This window comes from Euleptes europaea, chromosome 7 (assembly GCF_029931775.1).
Source record: "Euleptes europaea isolate rEulEur1 chromosome 7, rEulEur1.hap1, whole genome shotgun sequence".
NCBI classification, from domain to species: domain Eukaryota; kingdom Metazoa; phylum Chordata; class Lepidosauria; order Squamata; family Sphaerodactylidae; genus Euleptes; species Euleptes europaea.
The window spans coordinates 87,041,112-87,066,963 of record NC_079318.1 but is presented as its reverse complement, the minus strand read 5'-3'; the positions used below and the strand labels follow the sequence as shown (position 1 = coordinate 87,066,963).

The 25,852-nt window shown below is 47.1% G+C and overlaps 1 protein-coding gene across 1 annotated transcript in view; it reads right to left on the bottom strand.

Annotated features, from left to right (window-relative positions):
- NXF1 (nuclear RNA export factor 1) overlaps window positions 1–22,937 on the bottom strand; it is a 29,489-nt gene extending 6,552 nt beyond the window's left edge. The window contains exons 1-15 of the mRNA XM_056852777.1: window positions 22,866–22,937; window positions 19,412–19,628; window positions 17,807–17,954; window positions 16,580–16,663; window positions 15,520–15,624; window positions 14,898–14,978; window positions 13,903–13,972; window positions 13,530–13,618; window positions 9,850–9,957; window positions 9,330–9,439; window positions 6,392–6,428; window positions 6,217–6,285; window positions 5,982–6,037; window positions 4,198–4,305; window positions 2,153–2,211 (exon numbers count right to left, since the gene is read on the bottom strand). Coding sequence (XP_056708755.1) covers window positions 2,153–2,211; window positions 4,198–4,305; window positions 5,982–6,037; window positions 6,217–6,285; window positions 6,392–6,428; window positions 9,330–9,439; window positions 9,850–9,957; window positions 13,530–13,618; window positions 13,903–13,972; window positions 14,898–14,978; window positions 15,520–15,624; window positions 16,580–16,663; window positions 17,807–17,954; window positions 19,412–19,628; window positions 22,866–22,896 — 1,372 coding nt within the window. The 5' untranslated portion in view covers window positions 22,897–22,937. The remainder of the gene's footprint in view (window positions 1–2,152; window positions 2,212–4,197; window positions 4,306–5,981; window positions 6,038–6,216; window positions 6,286–6,391; window positions 6,429–9,329; window positions 9,440–9,849; window positions 9,958–13,529; window positions 13,619–13,902; window positions 13,973–14,897; window positions 14,979–15,519; window positions 15,625–16,579; window positions 16,664–17,806; window positions 17,955–19,411; window positions 19,629–22,865) is intronic.
- Between the last annotated feature and the right edge of the window lie 2,915 nt (window positions 22,938–25,852).

Genomic DNA, 25,852 nt, shown 5'->3' with positions numbered 1-25,852 from the left:
TAGATAAAGGCTCACAGTGGAAAATGCAGAAAGCATTCTTAAAACTGTGCCTTTTAAAAAATTTCCCTAAGTCAGGGAAGGAAGGCCCTGACCTGGATGGCCCAGGCTAGCCTGATCTCGTCAGATCTCAGAAGCTAAGCAGGGTCAGCCCTGGTTAATATTTGGATGGGAGACCACCAAGGAATACCAGGGTTGCTGTGCAGAGGGAGGCACTGGCAAACCACCTCTGTTAGTCTCTTGCCACGAAAACCCCAAAAGGGGTTGCCATGAGTCAGCTGCAACTTGACGGCACTTAACACACACACAGGGAAGGAAGATGAAGTGTATACCATGAAGCCAGTAAATTAGGCAAACTGATCTTAGTGCCTCAAGAGTCCAGACATGTTGACCGGACAGCGTGATCAATCTGTAGACTCGCTCCCTGAACAGTCTGTGTTCAAATGCTTACTTAATGGCCTCAATAAACCTGGAGCTACTTTTATTCCTGCCGGAAGACATTTGTTCACCTTCATCGCACAGCTGAGTCCAGGCAACACACTCCAGTGAAAATACATCGGGTTTTAAAAGTTTGGGGAGATTGCACAACCAAACCTTGGAGCTCACCAGCTGGTTGAGTGCTCACATGTTTCCTCACTTCTGTCTCCTATACCAACACCCCAAAGAGGCCCAGGTACTGTTTCACATCATGGGCATCCAGTACCCCCTAATGAAGAGCCCCATGGTGCAGAGTGGTAAGCTGCAGTACTGCAGTCTAACCTCTGCTCACAACCTGAGTTCGATCCCAACGGAAGTTGGTTTCAGGTAGCCGGCTCAAGGTTGACTCAGCCCTCTTTCCTTCCGAGGTCGGTAAAACGAGTACCCAGCTTGCTGGGGGTAAAGGGAAGATGACTGGGGAAGGCACTGGCAAACCACCCCGTAAATGAAGTCTGCCTAGTAAACGTCGGGATGTGAAGTCACCCCATGGATCAGGAATGACCCGGTGCTTGCACAGGGGACCTTTATCTCTTTTTTTAACCCCCTAATGAGAAGAGCCCCTAGAGGATCCAAGTGACCACAGACACAGATCTGTTGGGAGGCCAAGCTCGCTGCGTGGATGAAGAAGCCCCCATCCTAAAAGAAGCAACGAACGACAGCATCTACTAGCTGGAACCGAGGATGACTCAGTCAGCACCCCTGCAATTCCAAGTCCAGCTACCAGCTCAAAACAGACTGATCCATGAAGGTGTCTCTTTTTGCAAAGGCCAATGCGAATTGAAATGGTTTGCTTGAATGGGCAGTGAATCCACAGGTATTACCGACTAAGCAGCATTTGGGGAAGGAATGATAAAACTAAGGATGGTTGGCAGGATGTGGACTAATCACTGGCCTTGTCCCCTCCACTTTCAAAACTGTTCCAACCAATAAAGGTCAATTCTGCTATTTTCCCCCACCCCAGGCCCCTGTGTAAATGGCTGCCTATCCTCCTTGTCCAACTTCCCCACCTGAAACCAGCCCCTGTATACAAAGGCCATTTATGCAGGGTCAGTTCTGATGCTCACTCAAAGCTCTTTTTTAAAATGCGACCTTTAAAATGCCTATTCACAGTCCCGTGCAAACGGAGAAATTTCACCTCCCCTCGCCTGCTGCTTTGTTTGCATAGCTAAGCCGTGTTTGTGATTTTTCATGGTTCCTTCAGTAAATGCTTCGGTGAGGGGGCAGAGCAAATACAAAACGTCGCATTAAAGGGACTCTTAAGAAACACGAAGCATGCATGTGCCAGCTTCATGACGGTTCAGCGTGAAAAACTAAAAATAAATATGCGGGGCACTTCAGCCTGGAACACGTGAATGGCCAAAGCCCTTCAGATGCTAATGCTTCTTTTGAGGAAGTGGAAGTACAAAAGCTTCCTGTGCTTCTGGAACCTTGCCAAACCCTTTCGCCGTGGCAGCTCCCCCCTCGCAAGCGGGTCTAGGGTAGGGGCAGCTTCCCCCTCTGGCACCCAGCTGAGGGTGGTGCCTGGAAACGGAAGCCACGCGCAGTGCTGCCACCGCACGCAATCCCCCTTCGGGCTGCATCAGAGGGGGAAGGAGGTGTATGGTTGCAGCCGGCACTGCCTAAGTCCACTCCCACCCAACAACACACCCCTCTCCATAGTCATTTCACGGCTGCTTACTGGGATCTTTAAGTTTCTTCACGTTCCTGCTGTTCTTGAAGTATTCTGACAAAGTGCCCCTGTTGGAGAAGAGAAAATCCTCTTAAGGAAGCTCAAGGCTTTCCAGGAATGCGTATGGGAGAAGAATGTTTGCAGTCACTCCAAAAAGCCATAACATCTGCTCCCCCCTCTGTTTTTCCCCATTTGTTTTAAAATATGCAGGAAGGGTGCATCATGTCCTTCCAACCACCGAGGTTCAAATCCCTGCCTGGCTCTGCAGTGTCTGGCCCCTTCCCTTTCGACCCTTTAAGAAGCAGCTGAAAACGGCTTTATTCACAATGGTGTCTGATTAGTTTTACTTTTTCTGCCTACGGGCAGTTTCAAATTAATGATTTTAATTTGTGGTTACGTATTTTTATTCTTCTTATTGTGTTTATAACGTCAGCTTCAGAAAGCCTGTGTGGTGTAGTGGCTAAGAGCGATGGACTCCAATCTGGAGAACCGGACTTGATTCCCCCACTCTTCCACATGAAGCCTGCTGGGTGACTGTGGGCCGGTCACAGTTCCCTCGGAACTCTCTCAGCCCACGCGGAGGCAGGCAATGGCAAACCACCTCCGAGCGTCTCTCGCCTTGAAACCCCTATAGTGGGGGCGTCAAACATAAGGCCCAGGGGCCAAATTCAGCCCCTAGAGAGCTCTTATCTAGCCCTCTCCCCCTGCTCCCGAGGTGTCAATGATCAAAGACTTGAATAAAAGAAAAGACTGTAAGAGTGTCATTGCTTTAAGCATGTTTGCATTTAAAGTAAAAAATAATACCATTAATTGGCCTTGGCCATGTCTTCTATAAAGTTTGTATCTCTGGCACCTGACGTTAAATGTACACATGGCCCAGCCCAACCAAGTGACAATTATGTCATATCCTGCCCTTGTAACAAAGAATTTCCACACCCATGCCCTATGGGGCCACCGTAAGTCAGCTGTGACTTGACACCACACATACACACATTGTAAGCTGCCTCCAGTTCCTGTAAAGTAGACATTTTAAATGTTCATTAGCCAGCGTGGTGTAGTGGTTAAGAGCGGTAGTTTGGAGCAGTGGACTCTAATCAAGAGAACTGGGCTGGACTCCCCATTCCTCCACATGAGTGGCGAAGACTAATTTGGTGAACTAGATTTGTTTCCCCACTCCTTCCTTGGGCTAGTCACAGTTCTCTCAGCCCCACCTACCTTACAAGGTATCTGTTGTGGGGAGGGGAAGGTGACTGTAAGCCGGTTTGATTCTTCCTTATGTGGTAGAGAAAGTCGGCATATAAAAACCAACTCTTCTTCTTAAACAGATTAGTAATAAAAAGGTGGGCCTTGGCCACATGGCTCTATTTCTCAACCTAACTCATATCACAGGGCTAGTACGAAGATACGGATCCTTCCACCCAACTCCCCAAAACCAACAATGATGTGATGTAATAGATCAGCTCAGGAGAAGGACTTCTATTAGGGAGAATGTGTTCTTTCTTCCCGTCCTTCGGTCCCAGCCCCTCTGCATTACGTTGTTTTATTAGGAATCTTCATTTTATGTTCTGTCATCCACTTGCTGATTGGCAAAACGGATTTTACTGGGAACCTTTGCTGTTAGATTCAAGCGTTACATTTTCTAATCAGCTTACTGACTGACTTAGTTCCATCGTATTTGTAATCCACCCTGAGTCCCAGTAAGAAAGGAGGCTGCAAATGAAACTGAATAAAATAGATTTACATCTATTAACAGCACAGCTTTCCCTGAAATGTTTTAGGTAGGTTTACACAGTCAATTCATGCACATGCAGTACCCTGCACAGCTGGCTGACCTCTCCACAAGCAGCAAAAACAAGAGGGAATTGCGCAAGTAGCTTCTGCCACGCACACGTTGACGAACTTTGAACTTTTTGGTGCAGAACCCAGATTATCCTCACCATCTGTACATGGAGCCCACGGTGCAATGCCACCCCCACCCCCCCCAGTTTACTACACTACGAAACATGCTTTTCCCACCCCGGTGCTAAAGAATAAAACTAGGGATGTCAGCTTACCGGGAAGGATTCACCTTCGAGTAGGGAATGCTCAGGGAGCAACAGGCTCCATCGTGGTAGGCATCCAATAACCCTTGCCGGTCCCCAGAGTCATAGATCGTGTAGTATCTGTGAGGGAACTCAAGTGTTACTGAGAAAAATAGGACAGAAAAGATACCCGTTGCTTTAGGCTTATGGAGATAAGGCAGTAAAGCCCAGGTCTGAGCCATATTACCCCAGACCGCAGACAATGGTTCATGCAGCAGAATGCTTCCACATTTGGGGGGGAGGGAAGATGAAATTGTGTATTAAGATCTAGCACACCAGGGAGAAGGTCGAGCTGGAATCCTCCCTTTTCTAAAATGTTATGTTCAAGAACACCCCCCATGGGTGTGTTCACTCACATGAGCTCCTCACCAGCAATCTGAAGCAATACAGCCCCAAAACGTTTACTACCTTGGCAAAAATAAAACCGACCAAGACCGTCATCTCCAATCCCAGTGGAATGGTACAGGAAAGATTGGTCTCTGGATCTAGCCGTTCCTACCCCCTTCCCCCTCCGCACCCTGGTGGGTCGAAGTCTCGCAAAAATCAATCACATATGTTGAAGAATGGGTACCACGAGGTCATTGTCCATCCTCACAAGTCAGATACACGCTCTACAGAAGGATGCTTGCAGAGCCCAGAGCTCCAGGCAATTCAGAAGAGGCCGCTGAGTGAGACGCCCCCAGGAAAAGGTGGAATGACCAAAACTCTGTAGCCAAAGGGACTGTGATGGAAGTCAGAGGAGAATTTTACTTTCTGGGCCTCAAATAAACTATTAGTCAGACCCGACTGGTAGGTCTTCCCAACACAAATTTTAATGGGATGCCGCTCCGTTCCACTCAGGACCATCTTTTTTTGTCTCTATGATGTTCGAGCTTAAGGGTCCAAAGTCATTCCCCAGCCAGTGTGGTACAGTGGTTAAGAGCAGTGGTTTGGAACGGTGGACTCTGATTTGGAGAACCGGGTTTGATTCCCCACTCCTCCACATGAGCGGCGGAGGCTAATCTGGTGAACAGGGTTTGTTTCCCCACTCCTACACATGAAGCCAGTTGGGTGACCTTGGGCTAGTCACAGCTCTGTTAGAGCTCTCTGTACCGCCTACCTCACAGGGTGTCTGTTGTGGGGAGGGGAAGGGAAGGTGATTGTAAGCCGGTTTGAGTCTCCCTTAAATGGTAGTTAAAGTCGGCATATAAAAAAACCAACTCTTCCCTACTTTTCTCCCTCAACATCCTTCCCTTACACTAGGAAAGGTCACAGCCCAGCAGCAGAGCACATATTTGCATGGTAAAGGGGCTTTAGCTGGTAGAAGGCCTGCGAAAGACCTCTAGCCTGGGACCCTGGATAGCTGCCGTCAGCCCAAGCAGATACCACTGGGCTACACGGACTGACGCTCCAACATAGTGAGAGGAATCCTCATATGTCACTCTCGCGTACACAGAGGGAAGGGTTGTGGCTTAGTGTGTGCAGTGGACGCTCTGCATGCATAATGTCCTGAGTTTAATCTTGGGAATCTCCAGTTTAATTGGGACCTCTGGTAGCTGGAGTTGGAAGAGACTTCTCTCTGTGAGATACCTTAGAGAGCCACTGACAGTCAGAGCAGACAACGCTGGGTCAGAAAGATCAACGGTATAAGGCATCTTTACATTTTTTTAAAATGATTGTGAGCTTGAGCAAGGCCTGTGGGGTTCCCCCCCCATAATAATCTATAGCGCCATGCTACTTGAGGAATACTATTAACGAGGCAACAACTCAATACATACTGCTGCAGAAATCGGAGAACCAGCACCTTCAAGTCATCCGAAGGAAAATAGCTGCCCTGGACGAGACAAAGAAATTACCTGTTAACCATGCTCACATTAATAATGCAGAGCTATGGCAGGGCTCTTGGCAAACAGCCTTCCAACTCTAATCAACGTGATTAAAAAGAGCTCAAAAGACTCAATGAACCAGCGACAAGTCACCCCTTTCCCCACAGCTTTTGAGGTGGTTTCGTACCTTGCAGGCAGGCAGGGTTGTTGGCGCTTCTACATCGAAGGAGATGGGAGGGGGCAGTTCATGACCATCCTGCAGAGGGGAGAGGCAGAGGAACAAGGCAAGAGCACCGTCAAACGTTACGGAGACGAGCTCAAGGCTCCGCATTCCTCCCACAAGGGTTGGCAACACAACTCACCAGCCGCAGCAGCTTCGGAAACCGTTCCCGGACGGTGCTGCCGGAAGAGGGACGAGAGTGAGTGAAACAAGTTTTACAGCACAGTGGGGCTGCCCCCACCCCACCCCACCCCCTCCATCCACCACCTGGCCTGATGGCCCCTCTCTTCCGTCGTCACCCTCTCTGGAACCCAGTCAGCCCCTTTTCAGCTACGTCCCCCGCATGGCCTCCGCCCTCTCTACCTGCTTGTGCCTCCTGCAAAAGCAGGGGCATTCCCCCTTTAAAACCAGGAGGGGAAGGCTCACGATAAAAACCTTCAACTATGCTCAAAAGGATGGGGGGTTCAAAAATTATTACCCTGGGCCAGGCACAAGAGGCCAAGCAGCCTGAATGGCCCTGATGAGGCAGATTTCACAAGAGCCTGGAAACTAAGCAGGGTTGACCACAATCAGTACTCGGTTGGGAGACCACCAAGGAAGGCAGGGGTGACTATGCAGAGGAAGGCAATGGTAGACCACCTCTGCTGCTCTCTTGCCTTGAACACCCCACGGTCTCGGGCTCGCCATGAGTTGGCTGCGACTTGAAGGCACAATTACTATCACAGAGGCCATGTCGTCTATCAGCTCCTAAGATCCTCACCCCCGATGTGACACCCAGTTCTGAGAGGAACAGAACATGATTTAAATCCACTTCCCTTGTTGGCAAGCGTAGAGAAACACCACATGAAGCTGTGAAATGGTGGCATTACTCACCAGAATCTCTAATGAAACCCCAAGAAAAGGCTGCCAATTTGAATTGGTCTTGGGAAGCCTAAGAAATTTACATGCACAAGCATTTTAAACAAGACCAGGAGAGCATGTGCGCAAAACCCAGCAGTGATTGTATAGCTGCACATGTAACTACTTTAGGAATAACCTCTCTGGGCATCATTTATGCAAGCAGCACTAGAGTGCGGAGTCACTTAGAAAGTCTGATCATTAAGATCAGATAACTTCTACAATCAGTGTTAAAAGAGCCGTGCAATATCTTTGGTTTCCATTTCCCCATATATTACAATCTGACTCAAATGGTCACTTCTGGGGAAACAATACGGCCAATGTTCCTTTAACGAAACATGCAGCTCTGGACTTTGTGGAAGTCTGTCAGTGTGAGGATTACAATTCCATCCCCATAAAGAGGTCAAGGACAGTGTTGATAGTTAGTCTGCTTCCAGGCACTCAGCAGGTTACAGGCCTCTGCTTTGAATCGGCAGAGCAGAAAATAAGTCTTAAATAAAGCCCTGCATTATTGTGTTTTTTTCCCATGGTAGTTTTACACATCCACATGGGTATGAGCTGCAGAAGGCCACACTGCTGAAGGGCCCTCTTTGCTCTGCACTACACTTACCTGAGCTTGTACTCACCCGCACAGCTCATTTATAGGAGAGGTGATCCAAAGAGACAAGAGGGCATGGGTGGGGAATAGGAAGTAGGGGGAGTGGACCAAGGATCCCCACTGGTCTCGGAGATGCCTGGGCCAACATCCTTGGTACTCAACTTAAAAACAGCTTGGGGAGGGTTCCTGCATCAAGGCCCAAATCTAATTAATGACTGGGGAAGAGAGTGTGGGGGGTGGGGGTAAGAAGCAAGGGAGGCAACAGACTGAAACCAAAAGGAAAAGGCCTGGAAGTCCCCCCCCCCGCTCGACCAATGCACAGCCTTGCCCAGTCTTGGGGTCACCCCTACTGCTCCCACCCTCTCAGAGAGCACGGGTGCCTGCCTTACGCCTGCAAGGCTCCAAGAGAAAGGACATTTTTCCACTTGCAGTGAACACGAGAAGGATCTTCCTTGCAAAGAGCGCACAGCTTCAGCCAGCTGCTGCTCCATCTCAGAGTCAGCACCGTCACTGCCCCTGTCGTTGAGAAGCTCAGAAATTAGCGCCGGGGCTGTCCAAAGATAAAGCGTATAAACCAGGCAGCTGTCCCTCATCTGCCGGCTTCCCCAGAGGTGGGGGGATGGCTTGTTTGGCCACTGTGTGACTGTGCCTGTCTTAGGTTGTTCCTCCCGCGAGGAATCTTACCCGTCTTTGGCTAACCAGCCATCTGTGCGGGCCAAACACACCAGGGCTGCCCCAAGCATTCGGCGGCTCACGTTCGACTCCAGAATCAAGATGATGCGTGCACCGGCGCTACATGGTACTATTTGGAACGACATGGGGAGCTATCGCTATCAATGCGAAAGGCAAAGCCCCCGACGAGGTAATGTGGCGTGGCAGGCTTAAACGAGGCATGGGGAGGGGGTGGGAGACGTAGGAAGTGGCCGGACAGAATGGAAAAGGCTGTGCATCGTGAGGTCTTTGAGCCCAGAAGGAGTTAAAAGCAAAGTGAAGTGTGGAGAGTGGAAGGAAGAGGCGAGGGGTCCTTTGAAGATGACGAACTCAAGGGGAAGTACAGCTAGATTCGAGTCCAGTAGCACCTTACAGAGCAACAAGATTTCCAGGGCATAAGCTTTCAAGAGTTCAAAGCTCCCTTCATCGGGCAGAAGTAGTAAGATGGTGCAAGGAAGGGAAGCAAGACTGGAGGGGATACAGGAGGATCACTTGAAAAGCAAACTTTTAGCTGTTCACTTCATAATGTTCATATGGGGGGCAGTGGGTGGTGAGAGGATTGGGCAGCGCTCCGATCTAGCTGAAATAAAAATCACAGTCACAGGCATCACAATCAGGATTCAGAAATACTAGGAGTCTTGAGGGAGACTTGGCCATGGCCAACGTTAGATGGCACTACGTACAGAGGTCAAGTTAATCGACCAGGCAGCACTGGGGAGATCAAACCTTGACAAGGAGCTGGCTCATCTCTATGGGGCCCTATCTGCCCGGTGGGCAAACGTGGGGCCAAATCAATTAAAGTGAGGATGAGAGGGCGGGATGGAGGGGTGGCCCTGCCACAGCCAGCCGAGGCAGCCCCGGGGCCGCCCCTCACCTGATGTAGGTGGACTGGTCCCGGAAGCTATCGCACAGTGGATTGTTGTCCAGCCACAGTTCCTCGAGCTTTAATGCTTTCAACTTGTCCAGCTCACGTTCCGTCTTCAACTGAAGGCAGTTAGAGGAGGAGGGGGAAAAACACACCATGGGATCAGAAGAAGAATTTTAAGAACAGAGGACCAGAAGAAGAATTGTTTTTTTATATGCCGACTTTCTCTACCACTTAAGGCAGAATCAAACCGGCTTACAATCACCTTTCCTTCCCCTCACACCAGACACCCTGTGAGGTAGGTAGGGCTGAGAGAGCTCTTAATAGAACTGTGACTAGCCCAAGGTCACCCAGCTGGCTTCATGTGCAGGAGTGGGGAAACCAACCTGGTTCACCAGATTAGCATCCACTGCTCATGTGCAGGAGTGGGGAATCGAACCCGGTTCTCCAGATCAGAATCCACCACTCCAAACCACCGTTCTTAACCACTACACCACGCAGGCTGAGGACAGGGAGCGTCTGGGTCTACCTGGTTGCCGGACAAATTGAGGATTTTCAGATTGGGAGCCTTCTGGGGAAGATTGGCCATATCATCCAGCCGGTACAGCTTGTTGTCGCTCAGATTCAAAGAGAGAAGCTGCAAGGGAGTGGGTGCACAAGGTGAAGTGGGAGCGCAAGGAAAAGAGGCTCCCTTTCTTTTAAACAAGGCAAGGGCCGGCAGCACACAGAAAGCCAGCAAATTTTAAACGCCTTCGCACAGAACGCAGCATCACACAAAAACTCAATCCATCGACCATTATTGGCATATACTCAGAAACGTGATGTAGGCAGTACACAAAATTCACTGTCCGCACATTTTAGATCTAAATATGGTTTATACTTCAGTCCTAATATTGACTACTTCCATAAAAATTCCACCACCTTCAAAGTGACTTCAGGAATAGTATCTTCAACAAAAACCGGCATACAGAGAATTCTTTGCTAGATTTCATTTTATCAATCAAGGGCAGAATTGTTTTTTTACGAGGACCGTCGTGCAGCCCTAAACATATAGAAGATTATGGGAACATATGGAGCAATGAGTTTGTAGAATTTTCCTAAAGTTCACTGTGAAGCCATTCAGAGGTTTGATTCCCTTTAAACTGGACAAGCCTAGACATGCATAGCATGTCTCCTTTTTGAGGGGAAAAATAATTATACTCTTGGATTTTTATTCCCTTTAAGTCCAGTAGAATTGCTTTCCCAGTAGTATTTTTATCCAGTAGATTATCCAGCAGAATATTTTTCCTACCTGTCATCTAACAATGACTAGTCAGCAACAGCTGACTGAAACATTACCTAATGGTATTGAATATTATATTGTGTTTTAAGATTTAAATATGAAAGAATTATGTTGGAAAGTTAAGAATATATTCATTTTGACCATGTTCTTCAGATGAGAATGCTGGTAAAATCAACCATTATAGAGGTATAACAAAGACACAAATTGACTGTTTAATATATGTGGCTATGATCAGCAAAATAGCCTCCTAGAAGAGGAACTCCTTATATGGTAGTCTGCCGGGAAAGCTTGCAGCTACAGAGCATGTGCAGGAAAATAAATCCAGCAGGAAAATAAATCTAGCTGTAAAAATAAATCTCATAGATCAGAAAAAAACTGATCTTGAATTATATAAAAGGAGCCTTCTAGACTAGAGTTAGAGTTCCTAACAGGTTAGGAACCCTCTAGCCTAAATGGATCTCTCCATCCCTTGCATGGGATGTAAGCTTTCAGACCTTGATCCTTGCGTGGATTGAGGTTTTTAGAGCTTTCCAGTCCTCACGGATTGGAGGAGCTTAGATCTTTCCAAGTCTTTGCATAGACACGGAGGTTCTAAGAGCTCCCTAGCTCACTTCTAAAAGATCTCTCCATCCTTTGTATGGAGGCACTGAGATCTTGTATTAAGAAGTTTTCACTAAGATCTATCTAGCCCTTACATGGACACTTCAGTCCTTATAAACAAGGAAGTTCTTCCTTAGACTACCTTAGACTAAGGTCTCACACACAACTCTTTAATCTAAGCATGGATTAAAGGTTCATGGAACTTTCTAGTTCTTGCATGAACTAGGGGTTCTCACACAGATCTCTCTGATCCTTTGCATAATCAGAGGCCTCTCAAACAAATGGAGGGACTCACGAGATTTCTCTATAGTCTCATGGACCTGGTCCTGGCATGGACTGAAAATATGCTCTATAGGCTCATGAATTCAATCCTTGCATGCACTGAGAACTCTCAGTTTCTCTAGCCTTTACATATACTAGAGATTCTCAGAGACTACAACAACAAATGGAGGACCTTAGCAGTCTACCCATCTTTAGCATGGACTGGGAACTCTCAGATCTCTCTAGTCCTGATAGACTGGAGAGTTTCACAGATGACATGATTGGGTAAGTATGCCTACTTATTTTTATGATATTCTAGATACTTTGAATTAAGATACTTTTAACTGAATCAGATCTTATTTACTGAACTAACCATTTTTACAGATTTCTGTAACTGTTGTATTTTCTGAATGAAATGTTATTACTGCTTTAAGGTTTGAAACTCTCATATAGAGGTATAGAGTTGTTTAAGATTGCTTGCAACACTAACATATTTAAGACTCATAATGACTGAACTTATGTAACATTTAAGACTTTGTAACCATCTACATACATATATAATACATTATGTTAAGATTGTACATACATATACATATTTGAGGCTATTCAATAAAAAGCTTACTCCAGTAAGAAAGCAGTTGAGTCCTGCTTATTAGGTGTCTAACTGAATAAGATAACATACCCCTTCTCAGGAAGGGGTCGATTCTAAGAGCATAGGCACTGAAACGCACTGGCCCGCTTCAGTGATAATTTATGATTCTATGCTGTAGCGTATTGTGTTGACTCAAGCCACATACACATAATCTTTTCTCAAAAGGAATATTTTTAAACCTGCCGTTAGGTACCGCCAAAGGGAGGGCATTCAGCCTGGCGAGCATAAATGCCCTCCGTTGAAGGGGGTTCCTCAAGTATATCAAAGTACTGCTGTAATTTCCCATATTTAACTTCACACAAAAACTCAATGGAGCAGTAGATAATATAAACTAGGCACAAAAGTTTAGAATGTTATGGCAAGCTTGCTCAGGCCCAAAGGTGACTGAACAAGAAAGGACCCAGCGCTTCAACCAAGCGGTCAAGAGAATAAGCAGCCATCCAGAAGTCCCTAGTTCAAATGTCACTTCTGCCACAAACTAACTAGACAGCCTTAGGCAAACAACTGCTCCCAGTCTCTCTCATGTTAAATATGCTGACCCTAGAGAGGTGGTGTGGTGTAAAGGCAGCAACGCTATATAAATGCTGCATATGTGTCCCTGCTTTTAACATTTCCTTTGTGTTCCGTTCCCTGCCACACTTTGTGTGACCGCTGGACAAGTTTTTAAAATCACAACCTCTCAATTTGGCTTCACAAAGCATTACTGATAACACTTTTGCTCTGAAGGTGGAAAGAGCAGAAAGATCAAGACTGAATTTGCTAGGACCGTGAGTGCGAACACATGGGATGAGGACAGAAAGCTCCACAAACACCACTAGTGTTCAGCTCAGCCACTTCAGATTTTGTTTTGGAAGCTGAGTTGAGATTTAACCATATAAAATCCCTATGTCAATACCAAACATCATTTTAAGCATTTTGCAGAGGGACTGAAGGAGAAGAGTTGGTTTTTATATGCTGACTTTCTCTACCATTTAAGGAAGACTCAAACAAGCTTACAATCACCTTCTCCTCCCCACAACAGACTCCCCGTGAAGTAGGTGGGGCTGAGAGCTCTAAAAGCTGTGACTAGCCCAAGGTCACCCAGCTGGCTTCATGTGGAAGAGTGGGGAATCAAACCCGGTTCTCCAGATCGGAGTCCACCGCTCCAAACCACTGCTCTTAACCACCCCACCATGCTGGATGGGTGCCTTACCTGTTGCACTTACCTGTAACTGTTGTTCAAGTTTTGCTGCCAACGAGCTCATGCCTACCTGAGATCTCCAAACAGTTTTTGAGCCAAGAGCCAAGAAGGCTAACAGTGTTTTTGAGCCAAGGAGGCCAAAAGTGTTTCTGAGCATGCTTAGAAATCTAGGCAAGGGCATTGGAAACAGAAAGTCCAGCAAAATCTGGAGCAGAGGAGGCAAAGACCGCTGACCTCAGGGATGTTCTCCTCAATGATGCTCAGCACAGTCAGCATGCAGCTTCGGCGGCTCAACACCACATCAGTGTTGTGCGCTACCAGATCTGAGGAATTAAAAAAACAACTCAGGCATTATCAGTCTCATCCACTCCTGGCAGGACTCCTTGGAAGCCCCACCCTTGGCTACTTGTCTTTCCTTCGCTTGCAGCGGCAGTTAGACCATTGCAACCTCTGCTGGATAAGCAACCCAGATTCTGAGGACTGTCTGCACTGCAAACCTGCTGGCATTGATTTTGAAATTACTTGAGAGAAGGCTGGGAAGCCCAAGCTTCACTCTGTTTTTGCAGAAGAAAAGCTGCGAATAGAAGGGATAGAGGGATCGATCTACCTGGATCTGTGCGAAGACTCTTCAGGTCCAGGGCTTGTTGTGAGCCATCGTATCTCTTACTCATACATTGCTGGAAACAAAGCAAAGTTCAGTGAGGCTCACACCTGCGCGAACAGGAGGAAGTGAAAGAAGTCTGATTTCCCTTCCCTCTCCTCTGGTCTGAGTGACTAAAAACCTCGCCCAAGCTATTTTAAATGCACACCAGAATCTCTAAGTACTAAGTAGATGAAAGACTGCCAGAGCTTTCTACATAATCTCCTAAGGCCCTAATTGGAGACCTACTATGCCAAGGGGGCCTTCTCATCATTCTCCCATTCCCAAATGGCCTTGTGGGCCTCGGACTTCCCCACCCCTTATTTCACTTCCTGCAGCAGTCGGATGAACAGATGAAGCTGCTTTCTGCCTACTAGCCCATTTAGCCCAATACTGACTCTTTTGCCTGGCAGCAGCTCTCCAGAGTCTCAGACAGAGAAAGGTCATTCCCCAACACCTGCTATTACACTGTACATATTTCACTTGCCCTAAAGGGTTGATATTAGCTACTGGTTCAGGAAGTTGAACACAGGACACTGCTGTATACTGAATCAGACCCTTGGTCCATCAAAGACAGTATTGTCTACTCAGACCGGCAGCGGCTCTCCAGGGTCTCAGGCAGAGGTCTTTCACATCACCTACTTGCCTGACTCCTTAAACTGGAGATGCCAGGGATGGAACCTCGGACCTTCTGCATGCCAAGCAGATGCTCTACCTCTGAGCCACAGCCCCTCCCAAAGTGGTTTACATTCCTGAGTTCTCCCCATACCCATAGTCCAAAGAATGAAGGGCTGGCCTCCAAAAGATGGGAGATACAATTCCATCCCAACAGACCTCTAGAGACACGCTCCCAAACAGAAAAGTGTCCTCCCCGCCCCACACACACACCCTAGGAGTAACTTGCAGGCTGGCAATTGGACAGCAAAGAAATCTCCATGGCTGCTTTGGTGCGGTTTACTCACCTTCAGCTGTTCAACCTCTTCTTGCTTCAGTTCGTGCTGGACAGTTGGCGGTGCGCTGCACGAATGTATGATCAACGTCACCTGAGAAAGAGGAAAATGCAAACTTAGGGCGGTGGGGGGAGGGGAAGGATGGGCATTTGCCTCAGGCCAAGCCAGCAAGAAGTGCTTAGCTTAGCCTGCGGCAGGTACCTTGCTCCAGAGGCAAACAAGGACCAGAGGTACAAATTATCACATGCTCCCATTTGTTCTGGGACAAGCCCTCCCTCAGACTTCTCCCCCCCGTTAGAACAGGAAGAAGAAAAAGAGTTGGTTTTTATATGCTGACTTTCTCTACCACTTAAGGAAGAATCAAACCAGCTTACAATCACCTTCCCCTCCCTACAACAGACACCCTGTGGGATAGGTGGGGCTTAGAGACCTCTAAGAGAACTGTGACTAGCCCAAGGTCACCCAGCTGCCTTCATGAGGAAGAGTGGGGAAACAAATCCAGTTCACCAGATTAGCCTCCGCCTCTCATGCGGAGAAGGAGTGGGGAATCAAACCCAGTTCTCCAGATCAGAGTCCACAGCTCCAAACCACCTCACCACGCTGTTACCCTCAACCAGGGCAGGAATGTCCAAACCTTGTAGCCGTCTGGGTCAATGATTTTCCGGGACACGTGCCTGAGGGCACCAGCAACAGCGGCATCCTCAACGTAAAACACAATTCGATTATTAACATAGTGAACCTGTAGAAAGAAAGCAGAGCATGTGAAATATTCTATTTAATGAAGAAGCTGATTGTTGAGACGTGCATACAAGCATGGGTGTAGTACCTTGCGAACAAGTCTCCCCCATCCTATAATTATGCATTTGATTTTTCCTGCCTAAATGCAGAACTTTACATTTGTCTTTGTTGAAGTGCATTTTATTAGTTTTAGCCCAATTTTCCAGCCTGTCAAGATCATCCTGTATCTTGGCTGTCTTCTACCGTATTTGCTACCCCTCCCAATCAACAGAGTTAAGGTCCCAAGAGCACTTGGGATAATCACTCCAAACTTTCATATCACTTTGTGACTGAGTGATCTGGATGTCCTGTTAAAGACAGGCTGTAAGCTTTACTCATGAGAGTGCCTTTAACAGACTAAGAATTGTGTTCCTTTGAATTGTGAGATAACCTGGTTTACAGTGCCTCAGAGCACCCCACCCAGCAAGCAAGAGTGCAGGGATGAGATTGCATTTTCCAGGTAATCATGCTGCTTCGGGGATTTTCTTGCTGTACCTTTCAGCTGTAGCAAACAGTGGCACATTTTTACCCCTTTACTCAGGATGATGCTGCCACCAATGCACTGGCACATGGGGGTGGGGGTGGAATCAGTGTTATATGAACGCTGATGTATGATTCTATGACCTTAAGCAGATGATGAGAGGGAGGGCATCTTGGCCATCTTCTGGGCATGGAGTAGGGGTCACTGGGGGTATGGGGGGGGAGGTAGATGTGAATTTCCTGCATTGTGCAGGGGGTTGGACTAGATGGCCCTGGCAGTCCCTTCCAACTCTATGAAGCCTGACTCACTGAGCACAGAGTGGTGGATTCATATAACATGCTTCCAGGCACACTTGCGCTCCTCTCAGTTTGGTTATTAATGTGCCAGACTGGTTATCTTCTTGCTGCTTCAGGGTGACAGTCTTTGCCTCTCTTACCTCCAAAGGAATGAAGGGAATACTGCACTGATTCTGAATGGCAGTAAGCAGCCATGCCTTTTCATATTTCCACCCGTTGGGAATCTGAGGAGAGAACACACAAGCAGATAAAGGCTAAAGTTATGATAGAGCAAACCTCTGAAGAGTAGTACCTCCTAATCCAGAGCATGTTAAGGTGATGGGGAGGGTTGAGGTTTATTAATGAATCTAAGAGTAAGAAAAGAAATGGCTCTAACCAAGGAGGCAACCATTCTGTGGCTCTGAGGGCAGAAATGCTATGACTCAACTTGGGAAGGGGGAACTAGACAGGTTTCTCTCACTTCCCCCACCTCCAGCTTTTAAAATTGTACGGTTAAATGAAAATGGCAAAGGAGGCAACTCCAAGCGGGAACGATGGTCAAAATGCCACAGGTGTACAGGACGGGTGCTACGAAGCTGGACACAATGCTGCTCTCTTCTATTTAGAGGCGGGCAGTAGATCCTCAGTTTCCTGAGATTCTGCAGTTGCTATCCCCTCTAAGGCTGGGCCACAGGGGACTGCAGGAGCTATCCTGTGGGAAACAACTGCCAGGTTACCTTGTTAGCAGAAAGTATGGGAGCTTTTTCCATAAACGATATCCCAAAACTTCCAAACTTAAATGCAGAAACAAAAAACAAAAAAGGGGGACTCTTCTGTTTTACACACGTTTGAGTTTCAAATTATTTTGGAAATAATTGAGGGTTAGCATTCTAAGTATACAACTCTCTTTCTGGTATATTAACCGCAAATAAAATTTATTTATTTACAAATCTCTTGTTATCTCTGCATAGCAGAGTGCGATAAATACTAAACGTTTTCGAAGATCTGACTATTTTAGCTGATGTATGAATTTCAACCAAGTTCATTGCTATAGTTCCTGGCTACACATACCATTTATTTCTGCCTATTCTCTTTCCTGGTTTCCCATTGTCTCCCTTCATTTCACAGAAATATTCCACCTTTTTTTCTAGAACACTTTGCTTCCTATGGCTTACAGCTTTTAAAGCCTGTCCCTGGTCTATTCTACTTTGTCTAGGGCTCTGTACTACTCTAGGGTCTGAGCAGCCAGTAGCAGGCAGTGGCTCTTAGCAACAGAGTTGTAACCTCAGCCTACTGCAAGAAGTAGAGCATTTTTACCAACTGCAGCCAGAGACCCTTCTTGACTGCCCGGTTCTTGCCTTCACAACCACTTATCCCAGGAGACTCACTGTGACTTTGAACCAGTTGCTTCTGGAGGCAGTGCTGATGGCAAAATTTCGCTCTGGGGCACCCAGATTCTTCCACACGGTGAGGTTTATATTGCTCAGGCCGCCCCGCTCCCGATCTGGTCTGTTTGGCCGCTGCCCATAAGGAGTGCTGAGAAGTAGAAAACTAGTTTTTAGCAAAGCAGGTCTGATGTGACGCATCAAATAATGCTAAATCAGAATGTGGAAGACTCTTTGCCCTGCAGCTAATTCTCTTAACTCATGGGATGATAATTCCAGATGGGTAGCTGCATTAGTCTGTAGCAGCAAAATAAAAACACGAGCTCTAATTCATGAAAGCTTATGCTGGAATAAATTTTGTTAGTTTTTAAGGTGCCCCTAGATACACCGTTTTTTAGTTCATAGATTATCCTGGTGACAAAGTAATAGAAAGCATTTGGTTCCTAAAAATATGTAAATGGTTATAAAGCATTAATAAATGATTTAGCAGGTAATTATGTACAAAGCATTGCTTAAAATACTAGTCGGTCCTTAAAGATGATGTTACAGGCTAAGGATTAGCAAAATAAGTAAATTAACTTTATCAACCATTAGGTTATTTATCACGTCTTGATTAGAGAATTAATTAAGAGATTTAGAAACTTTCTACAATGGGGTCTACCAAGTTTGACACCTTTATTATCCTAGCTGATAAAGAACACAGTTAATGTATGGCACTTCTTGGAAGGATGGTTATACTGTATGTTTGGTTTGTGGGAGTATATATTTGTGTTGTGTTTTTTCTGATTTTTTTTTTAAAAAGCATTTGTTTCCAAAAGAAAATACCACAGACATAAAAATGATACATATACTGGTAAATAAAGTTTTTCCTTTACTAATGTAGGTCACTTGGCATTGCACCCTTTTCTCAAATCACATCCAATTATTAGATTCCAGAATTACTATTATAATGTACACTTCATAGATCCTTCATCCACCCAGTGCTGTTCTGGGAAGCGATTCACATGACCTCAATTCTCCATCATCAGGAATAAATTACAGGCACCCACAGCTAACAAGCTGTATCTGGTTGGACAGGAAAGGCTCACTTCACTCCTAAAGCCCCACCTTCTAAGCATTTAACTCATTTGTCTACGGGAGGAGGGCCTGTAAACCATAGCATTAAATAGCACGGCTCGCAAACAGATCCTCACCTGTCACCTATTCATTAAAACCAACGCCTTGGCCTTATTTGCTTTTGTCTTTGAACAGGTAAAGACCAATGAAATGACCCAATCACTTTTCCTACAAATCCAACATGAACTTTTTTGGTGGGGGGGCTTGTTGAAGGTTTTTCTGAAAAATACATTAATAGTTCAAGCGCAAAAGTTCATTTTTATTTTTGTATAGAGGAGGGAAATTTCACTTCTTTTTGAGAAACACCAACAAATTACTTCCATTTGCTACCAGGTTTTACATAATAATTAAGGCCCATAACGAAAAGTGGGATCCTGGACCACATTTTTAAAAATTACCGTTTTACAAACTATGATCAGGTGAAACAAATGATTGCTGTCCTGGTTAGACAGCTGGGAGAACTGAGGTGGAACAAATGGGCAAATTACTCACTAGCGGGATCGTAGCATATCGTGAGGGTCGCTCATGAGAACATCTCCATCCTCTTCCTCAACCCTGCTACGAGGACCAGAGCCTGCATTGCTCCAGTTTTTCTGATGGTGGTTCATCTCACTGTACATCTTCCCTCGGAAGGGGCCGCGGCCTTTTCTCCGCCGCCCAGGGAAGCCCCTGTTACCGCCTCCTCCTCCACCCACACGGTCATCATGCTCTGTGCGAATTTAAAAAATTAAACGAATTAAATTATGCAAAGGATACCGGAGAAAACATTTAAGTGAGAACCACAATTAAACTCAGCAAGACTCATAGAATCATAGAGTTGGAAGGGACCACCAGGGCCATCAAATCCAACCCCCTGCATAATGCAGGAAATTCACAACTACCTCCTCCCTCCACACCCCTAGTGACCAGAAGATGGCCAAGATGCCCTCCCTCTCGTCATCTGCCTAAGGTCACAGAATCAGCATTGCTGACAGATGGCCATCTAACCTCTTCTTAAAAACCTCCAGGGAAGGAGAGCTTACCACCTCCACAAATGATTAAAGATGGCCATCTCCCTCACACTTTAAACTGACCCTACTTTCGACTAAGTGCTCCCGCACTTCTCACAAAAAGAACTCTGAGCTCATCCCCATCAACCATCCATCTCCTTCTGACCAAACTCCTAACTCTCCTCCCTTGTGATTCCCTTACCCGGGATCTTCTACCACACATTTACCACCATCAAATGCCCTCCCATGGCTCCCTTCCATTTCTCCAACAGCAAAGGCCTCTCCACCCAAGATTTTTCAGTTGTTTCCAAAACCCTTCACGTCACCTTCTCCAAAACAAGGACAACATCCTGACAACGCTGTGCACAAAATATTGCAAAAGAATGCTATCTAATGAATGCCCTCCTTTGCCTGTCTTTCAAAAGTCATTCTTCTGCATCCCAAATAAAAACACCCTCTCCGGTTAAATCCCCACAACCCCTTCCCCACAAAGAGCTAACTCCCCAGAATGTCTTCTTCATCTGCCCGTGGGCCCATCCCTATACTAGTTCTCTCCCCCTCCTGACACCCTCCATAATCTCTGCCCTGTCAAAGTTTCCCGCTGCCCACAATGCTGATCTCTTTCCCTACTTGGACTCCTATATTGGGTGCTATGGAACACAGGCAGGGGGCTGCTGCGGTCATCTTGCTTGTGGGCTTCCTAGAGGCACCTGGTTGGCCACTCTGTGAACAGACTGCTGGACTCGATGGGCCTTGGTCTCATCCAGCAGGGCTTTTCTTAGGTTCCCTCCCTGTACTCACATCACACCGACCTTCTGTCACCCCTCTTCATATTACCACTACTCCCCACTCTGCACTTCCCCCATTAGTGCCATCCCCACAGTAACACCTTTATCTTCTGCTTGACAAATGGGCAAGGAAGGAGAATCCCTGACACGACCAGCTGTAATGCCTCATTCGCCCCAATGAAGTATTCTAGGGAACTCTATGGAGACAGCAACGGTGGTGTGGTAGTTTTGAGTGTCAGACGAACACTGAGGAAACTCAGACCCAAATCCATACACAACCTCTGAGCTCCTTTGGTGACTGAGCAAGCTACACTCTCTAAACATATCCTACCTCCAGGACTATAGTGAGAATAAAATATAGGAAAAGAACCCCCCCTGCAAGAAATTTTGTTAGTCTTCAAGGTGCTACTGGACTCTTGCTCTTTTCTAGTTAGAAACCACCCTGAGATCCTTGGAGAACAGAAGGAATAAAAAGGTCACCAAAAATCAGAATGTTTATGCTGTTCCACCCCCGCAAGGGCTGACAGAACTACTTGCTATCTTTATTGCACCCTCCAAGAACCTCCTTTACTCCTAAATCTATGGCCCCATTATTCCCTTGCCAACCCCCATAGGAGCTGCCTCCATCGCTCCCCATTCCTGCTTTGTTACTCTCCCACCTCATATGGTTTATTTATTTTACAGCATATGCAGCACACCTTTCTCACAAAAACTCGAAGTGGTTCAATTAAAATCTTTAAAGCCAATAAACATCAAGAAATAATCTTTCTAACAACATCCATTAAAGGCTCTGCTAAAAATCTCTGTTGAACAAGTGAAGCTGCCTTATACTAAGTCAAAGCATTGGTCTACCAAGGGCATTATGTCTGCTCAACTAGCAGCAGCTCTCTTCAGGGGCACAGGTGGAGATCATTCGCATCACCTCCTACCTGATAGCTATTTTACCTGGAATTAACTTGCCTTGACCCTGGGACCTTCCATATTCAAGACAAATGCTCAAATCAGTGAACCACAATCCCTTACACAATAAAAATCCCTTTGTCATCCCTCATATGCAAAGCCCTTCATGGCCTTGGACTCTCACATCTGTCAGATCGCTTCTCTCCCCATTCTCCACCATGACAGCGTTGCTCATCTGAGTAGTAGAGAGCCAGCGTGGTGTAGTGGTTAAGGGTGGTGATTTGGAGCGGGGGACTCTAATCTGGAGAACCGGGTTTGATTCCTCACTCCTCCACATGAGCGGTGGAGGCTAATATGGTTGATTTCCCCACTCCTACACATGAAGCCAGCTGGGTGTCCTTGGGCCAGTCACCGTTCTTTCAGAGCTCTCTCAGCCCACCTACCTCACAGGGTGTCTGTTGTGGGAAGGGGAAGGTGATTGTAAACCGGTTTGAATCTCCCTTAAGTGGGGGAGAAAGTAGGCATATAAAAAACACCTCTTTCTTCTTCTAGGGTCCTCTGCAGATGCCAACGGGCAAAATCGACGACCGCCCATACACGTGCCTTTACCGTTGTGGCCCCCACCTTGCGGAACAGCGTGCGTGAGAAAGTCAGGAAGGCTCCCACTCCCCCCCAAACGATGCAAAACTGAATTATTCAGGAGGGTACATCTACACAGGCAATAGGGTCGCATTGTACAAAAATTACACTTAGTTACTAGGATAAATTATCAGTGACTGTGGTCCATGCTAGCGTGCACAGCTCCCTGCGGGTTGGATCCCACTGTTTCCTGCAAAGCGTCATGTTAAAGCTTATGCTTTTGCTCCAGTTCTGGTTTTCTTCCGGCTGGTTTCACAACCCTAATCTGTTGCTTTGTTGACTTAACGCCCCGACCGTCGACGGTATCGACTCAAGTCTGTGTAACCCGCCCTGAGCCCCACTAAGAAAGTCGAACTATAAAGAGCGGAAACAGGGCAAATTATGGCGCTTTCCCTCTCTGGACCGCCCCCACCCCCCATCTCCATCCCTCGGGGTGTTCTTCCTACCCCGACAGACCACAGCTCTCCCCTTGGGGCTTTTCCCTCTCCCCTCGGCCGCCTGCTGCCCTCATTGACCCCTCCCCGCACCACCCCTCCTGCCCATCCCCCCTCTCTAACCCCCCCACACAAAGCCCCCCCCTCCCCCACCCCTTCAACGCCGCGCGGCGGTTCCTCCCGTCGCCCCCCTCACCGCTGTATCCGCTCTTCCCTCCGTCCGCCATCGAGGGACAAAGACGAGCGCCGTCCGGCCGCGAAGAGAACCTGAGGGGGCAACGACGCCGACCCCCCGGCTCTCCTTCCCCGCGCAGATCCTCCTTCCCGAGAGGGAGGCCCCAATCACGCACTGCGCACGCGCGGAGCCGTCCAAACGGCTCCCGCTCCCTCGCGGAGCGCCGACGCCAGCCTCGCGACGCACGCATGTGCGTCATGACGCTCCGGCGGCCCCGCCCCGCCGCAGGTTTAAAGAGGGGAAAAGACCATAGAGCGGAAAGGTGCCAGAGTAACACACTTCCGGTTTTGGGGGAGAAAAAAGAGAAAAAATAGCAAATCAAGTGTTCGGTCACTGTGAACTTCCGATGAAAATTTAAAGACTCCATTGTAGAGGAGCGGGCTGGAGGGGGTGGGCGTCTCTCTAGTGTATCATCTCTATGGTAAAAGCCACAGTCATCGAAACGACGAGCATAGCCAGGTTGCTAAGCGCACTCGTTTAAATTCCTGCTCTACGAGCACCATGCCCGCATGATTAGTGATTACGAGCAACGTGTAGCACCACCCGCTGGTCGGCAGTGAGGCTGGAGCTTCAAGGCTAAACTATTTAAACAGCGTAGGGAAAAAAAGATCGGCGCCAGAGTTCAAACACCCTGAAAAAAATTCCTTTTGGGATGAAAGCCATCCCCTAACGCCATATAGATGGGGACTGCTTAGGTGTGGCTACTACACCAGAGGCTAATCTGGTGAGGTGGATTTGTTTCCCCACTCCTACACACGAAGCCAGCTGGGTGACCTTGGGCTAGTCATAGTTCTTTCTGAACTCTCTCAGCCCCACCTACCTCACAAGGTGTCTGTTGGGGAGAGGAAGCTGATTGTAAGCCGGTTTGATTCTTCCTTAAGTGGTAAAGTTGGCATATAAAAAAAACTTCTGAGAGACTAACAAGATTGTCAGGTAATTCACAGTGGGTAGCCGTGTTAGTCTGTTTGCAGTAGTCAAAAAGGGCAAGAGTCCAGTAGCACCTTAAAGACTAACAAAAATATTTTCTTGGTAGGGTATGAGCTGGTAGGGTATCTGAAGAAGGGAGCTGTGGCTCACGAAAGCTCAGACCCTACCAGAAAATATTTTTGTTAAGTCTTTAAGGTGCTACTGGACTCTTGCCCTTTTTGAAGATTGTCAGGGTATCAGCTTTCAAGAGTCCAAGTTCCCTTCTTCAGAAGCCTGCTGGGTGATCCTGGGCTAATCACAGCTCTTTTAGAGCTCTCTCAGCCCCACTACCACACAGGGCATCTGTTGTGGGTAGTGGAAGGGAAGGTGATTGTAAGCCAGTTTGATTCTTCCTAAAGCGGTAGAGAAAGTCGGCATATAAAAACCAACTCGTCTTCTTCATATTTTAAGAGGATGAACATTATATCCTGCTTTCTGTGTGCTGAGAGTTGGTTGCACAAGTTGCTTTTCCCTTCCCCTATTAGATGCCAAACAAAGTTAGAAGAAACAAATACCATATACACACCTTGAGAGGAAACCAATCTCAACCATCAATTTCAAGCCAAAATGAAGCTGTAGTAATCCTCTAAAACCACAACAGGCAGCAAGAAACCCTTAAGCTGGACAAGGCAAGCTTATGTGCAAATTCCTTACAGGCAGAGGCTACTAATTAGCAGAAGATATATTTCTATTCAGTGGAACAGGCTTCCTCAGGAGGAGGTAGGCTCTCCTTTGGAGGTTTTTAAGCAGAGGCCAGATGACCGTCTGACAGCAATGCTGACTCTGTACACTTAGGCATAAGAAAAGCCATGCCGGATCAGACCAAGGCCCATCAAGTCCAGCAGTCTGTACACAACAGTGGCCAACCACGTGTCTCTAGGAAGCCCACAAACAAGATGACCACAGCAGTATTCTCTTGCCTGTGTTCTACAGCACCTAATATAATAGGCATGCTCCTCTGATACTGGAGAGGCAGATCACGCAAGGAAGGGATGAATCAGATCTCACGGCCCTTTCTTATATGCCTAGGGTAATGCCAATCACTACTTTGGGGTCAGGAAGGAATTTTCCTCCAGATTGGCCAGCCTTCCTCTGGACATAAGAGCAGGGGTCAGTGGGGGAGTGGTAGTTGTGAATTTGCTGCGTTGTACAAGGGGTTGAACTAGATGATCCTTGAGGTCCCTTCCAGCACTATGATTCAATATTAGATGGACCAGTGGTCTCACTCATGAGGTACCTTCCTATGAAATTGCTTACTCTTTTTCCTTTTTGGCCAATGCATTACTTCACATTCACTGGCCAATAGCAAACAGAAACAGGATGTTCCTTGTCTCTAGAAAAATACAACTGGCACCCACAACTTTTATCCCTCAGGTGCCAGGGAACCCTTTCTATACTCCAGAGCCCCCTTGGTCACTGGTGATCTTTGGCAGACTCTGGCTTGAAATGACAGAGCACATTTTGTTTAACTCTGGGGGGACAGATAGCAGCTCACCCACTCTGCAGGCAGGCAGACTCCGAATCAGTCCCCAGTTAAAAGATTTCTTGTACAATGGATGGGGAGAGTAATTTTACTATATCCCCTGAGGTCTGCTGCCATTCAGAAAAGGTAATAGAAGCAGCAGCAGCATTGGTTTTTATATGCCATCTTTCTCTGCCACTTAAGGGAGAATCAAACTGGCTTACAATCACCTTCCCCTCCCTACAACAGACACCATGTGAGGTAGTTGAGGCTGAGAGAGCTCTAAGAGAACTGTGACTAGCCCAAGGTCACCCAGCTGGCTTCATGTGTAGGAGTGGGGAAACAAATCCAGTTCACCAGATTAGCCTCTGCTGCTCAGGTGGAGGGGTGGGGAATCAAACCCGGTTCTCGAGATCAGACTCCACCGCTCCAAACCACCGCTCTTATCCACTACACCATACTGTGCTACATGGACCAATGGGCTGATTTTGTATAAAGCAGATTTTTCTATACAGATCGG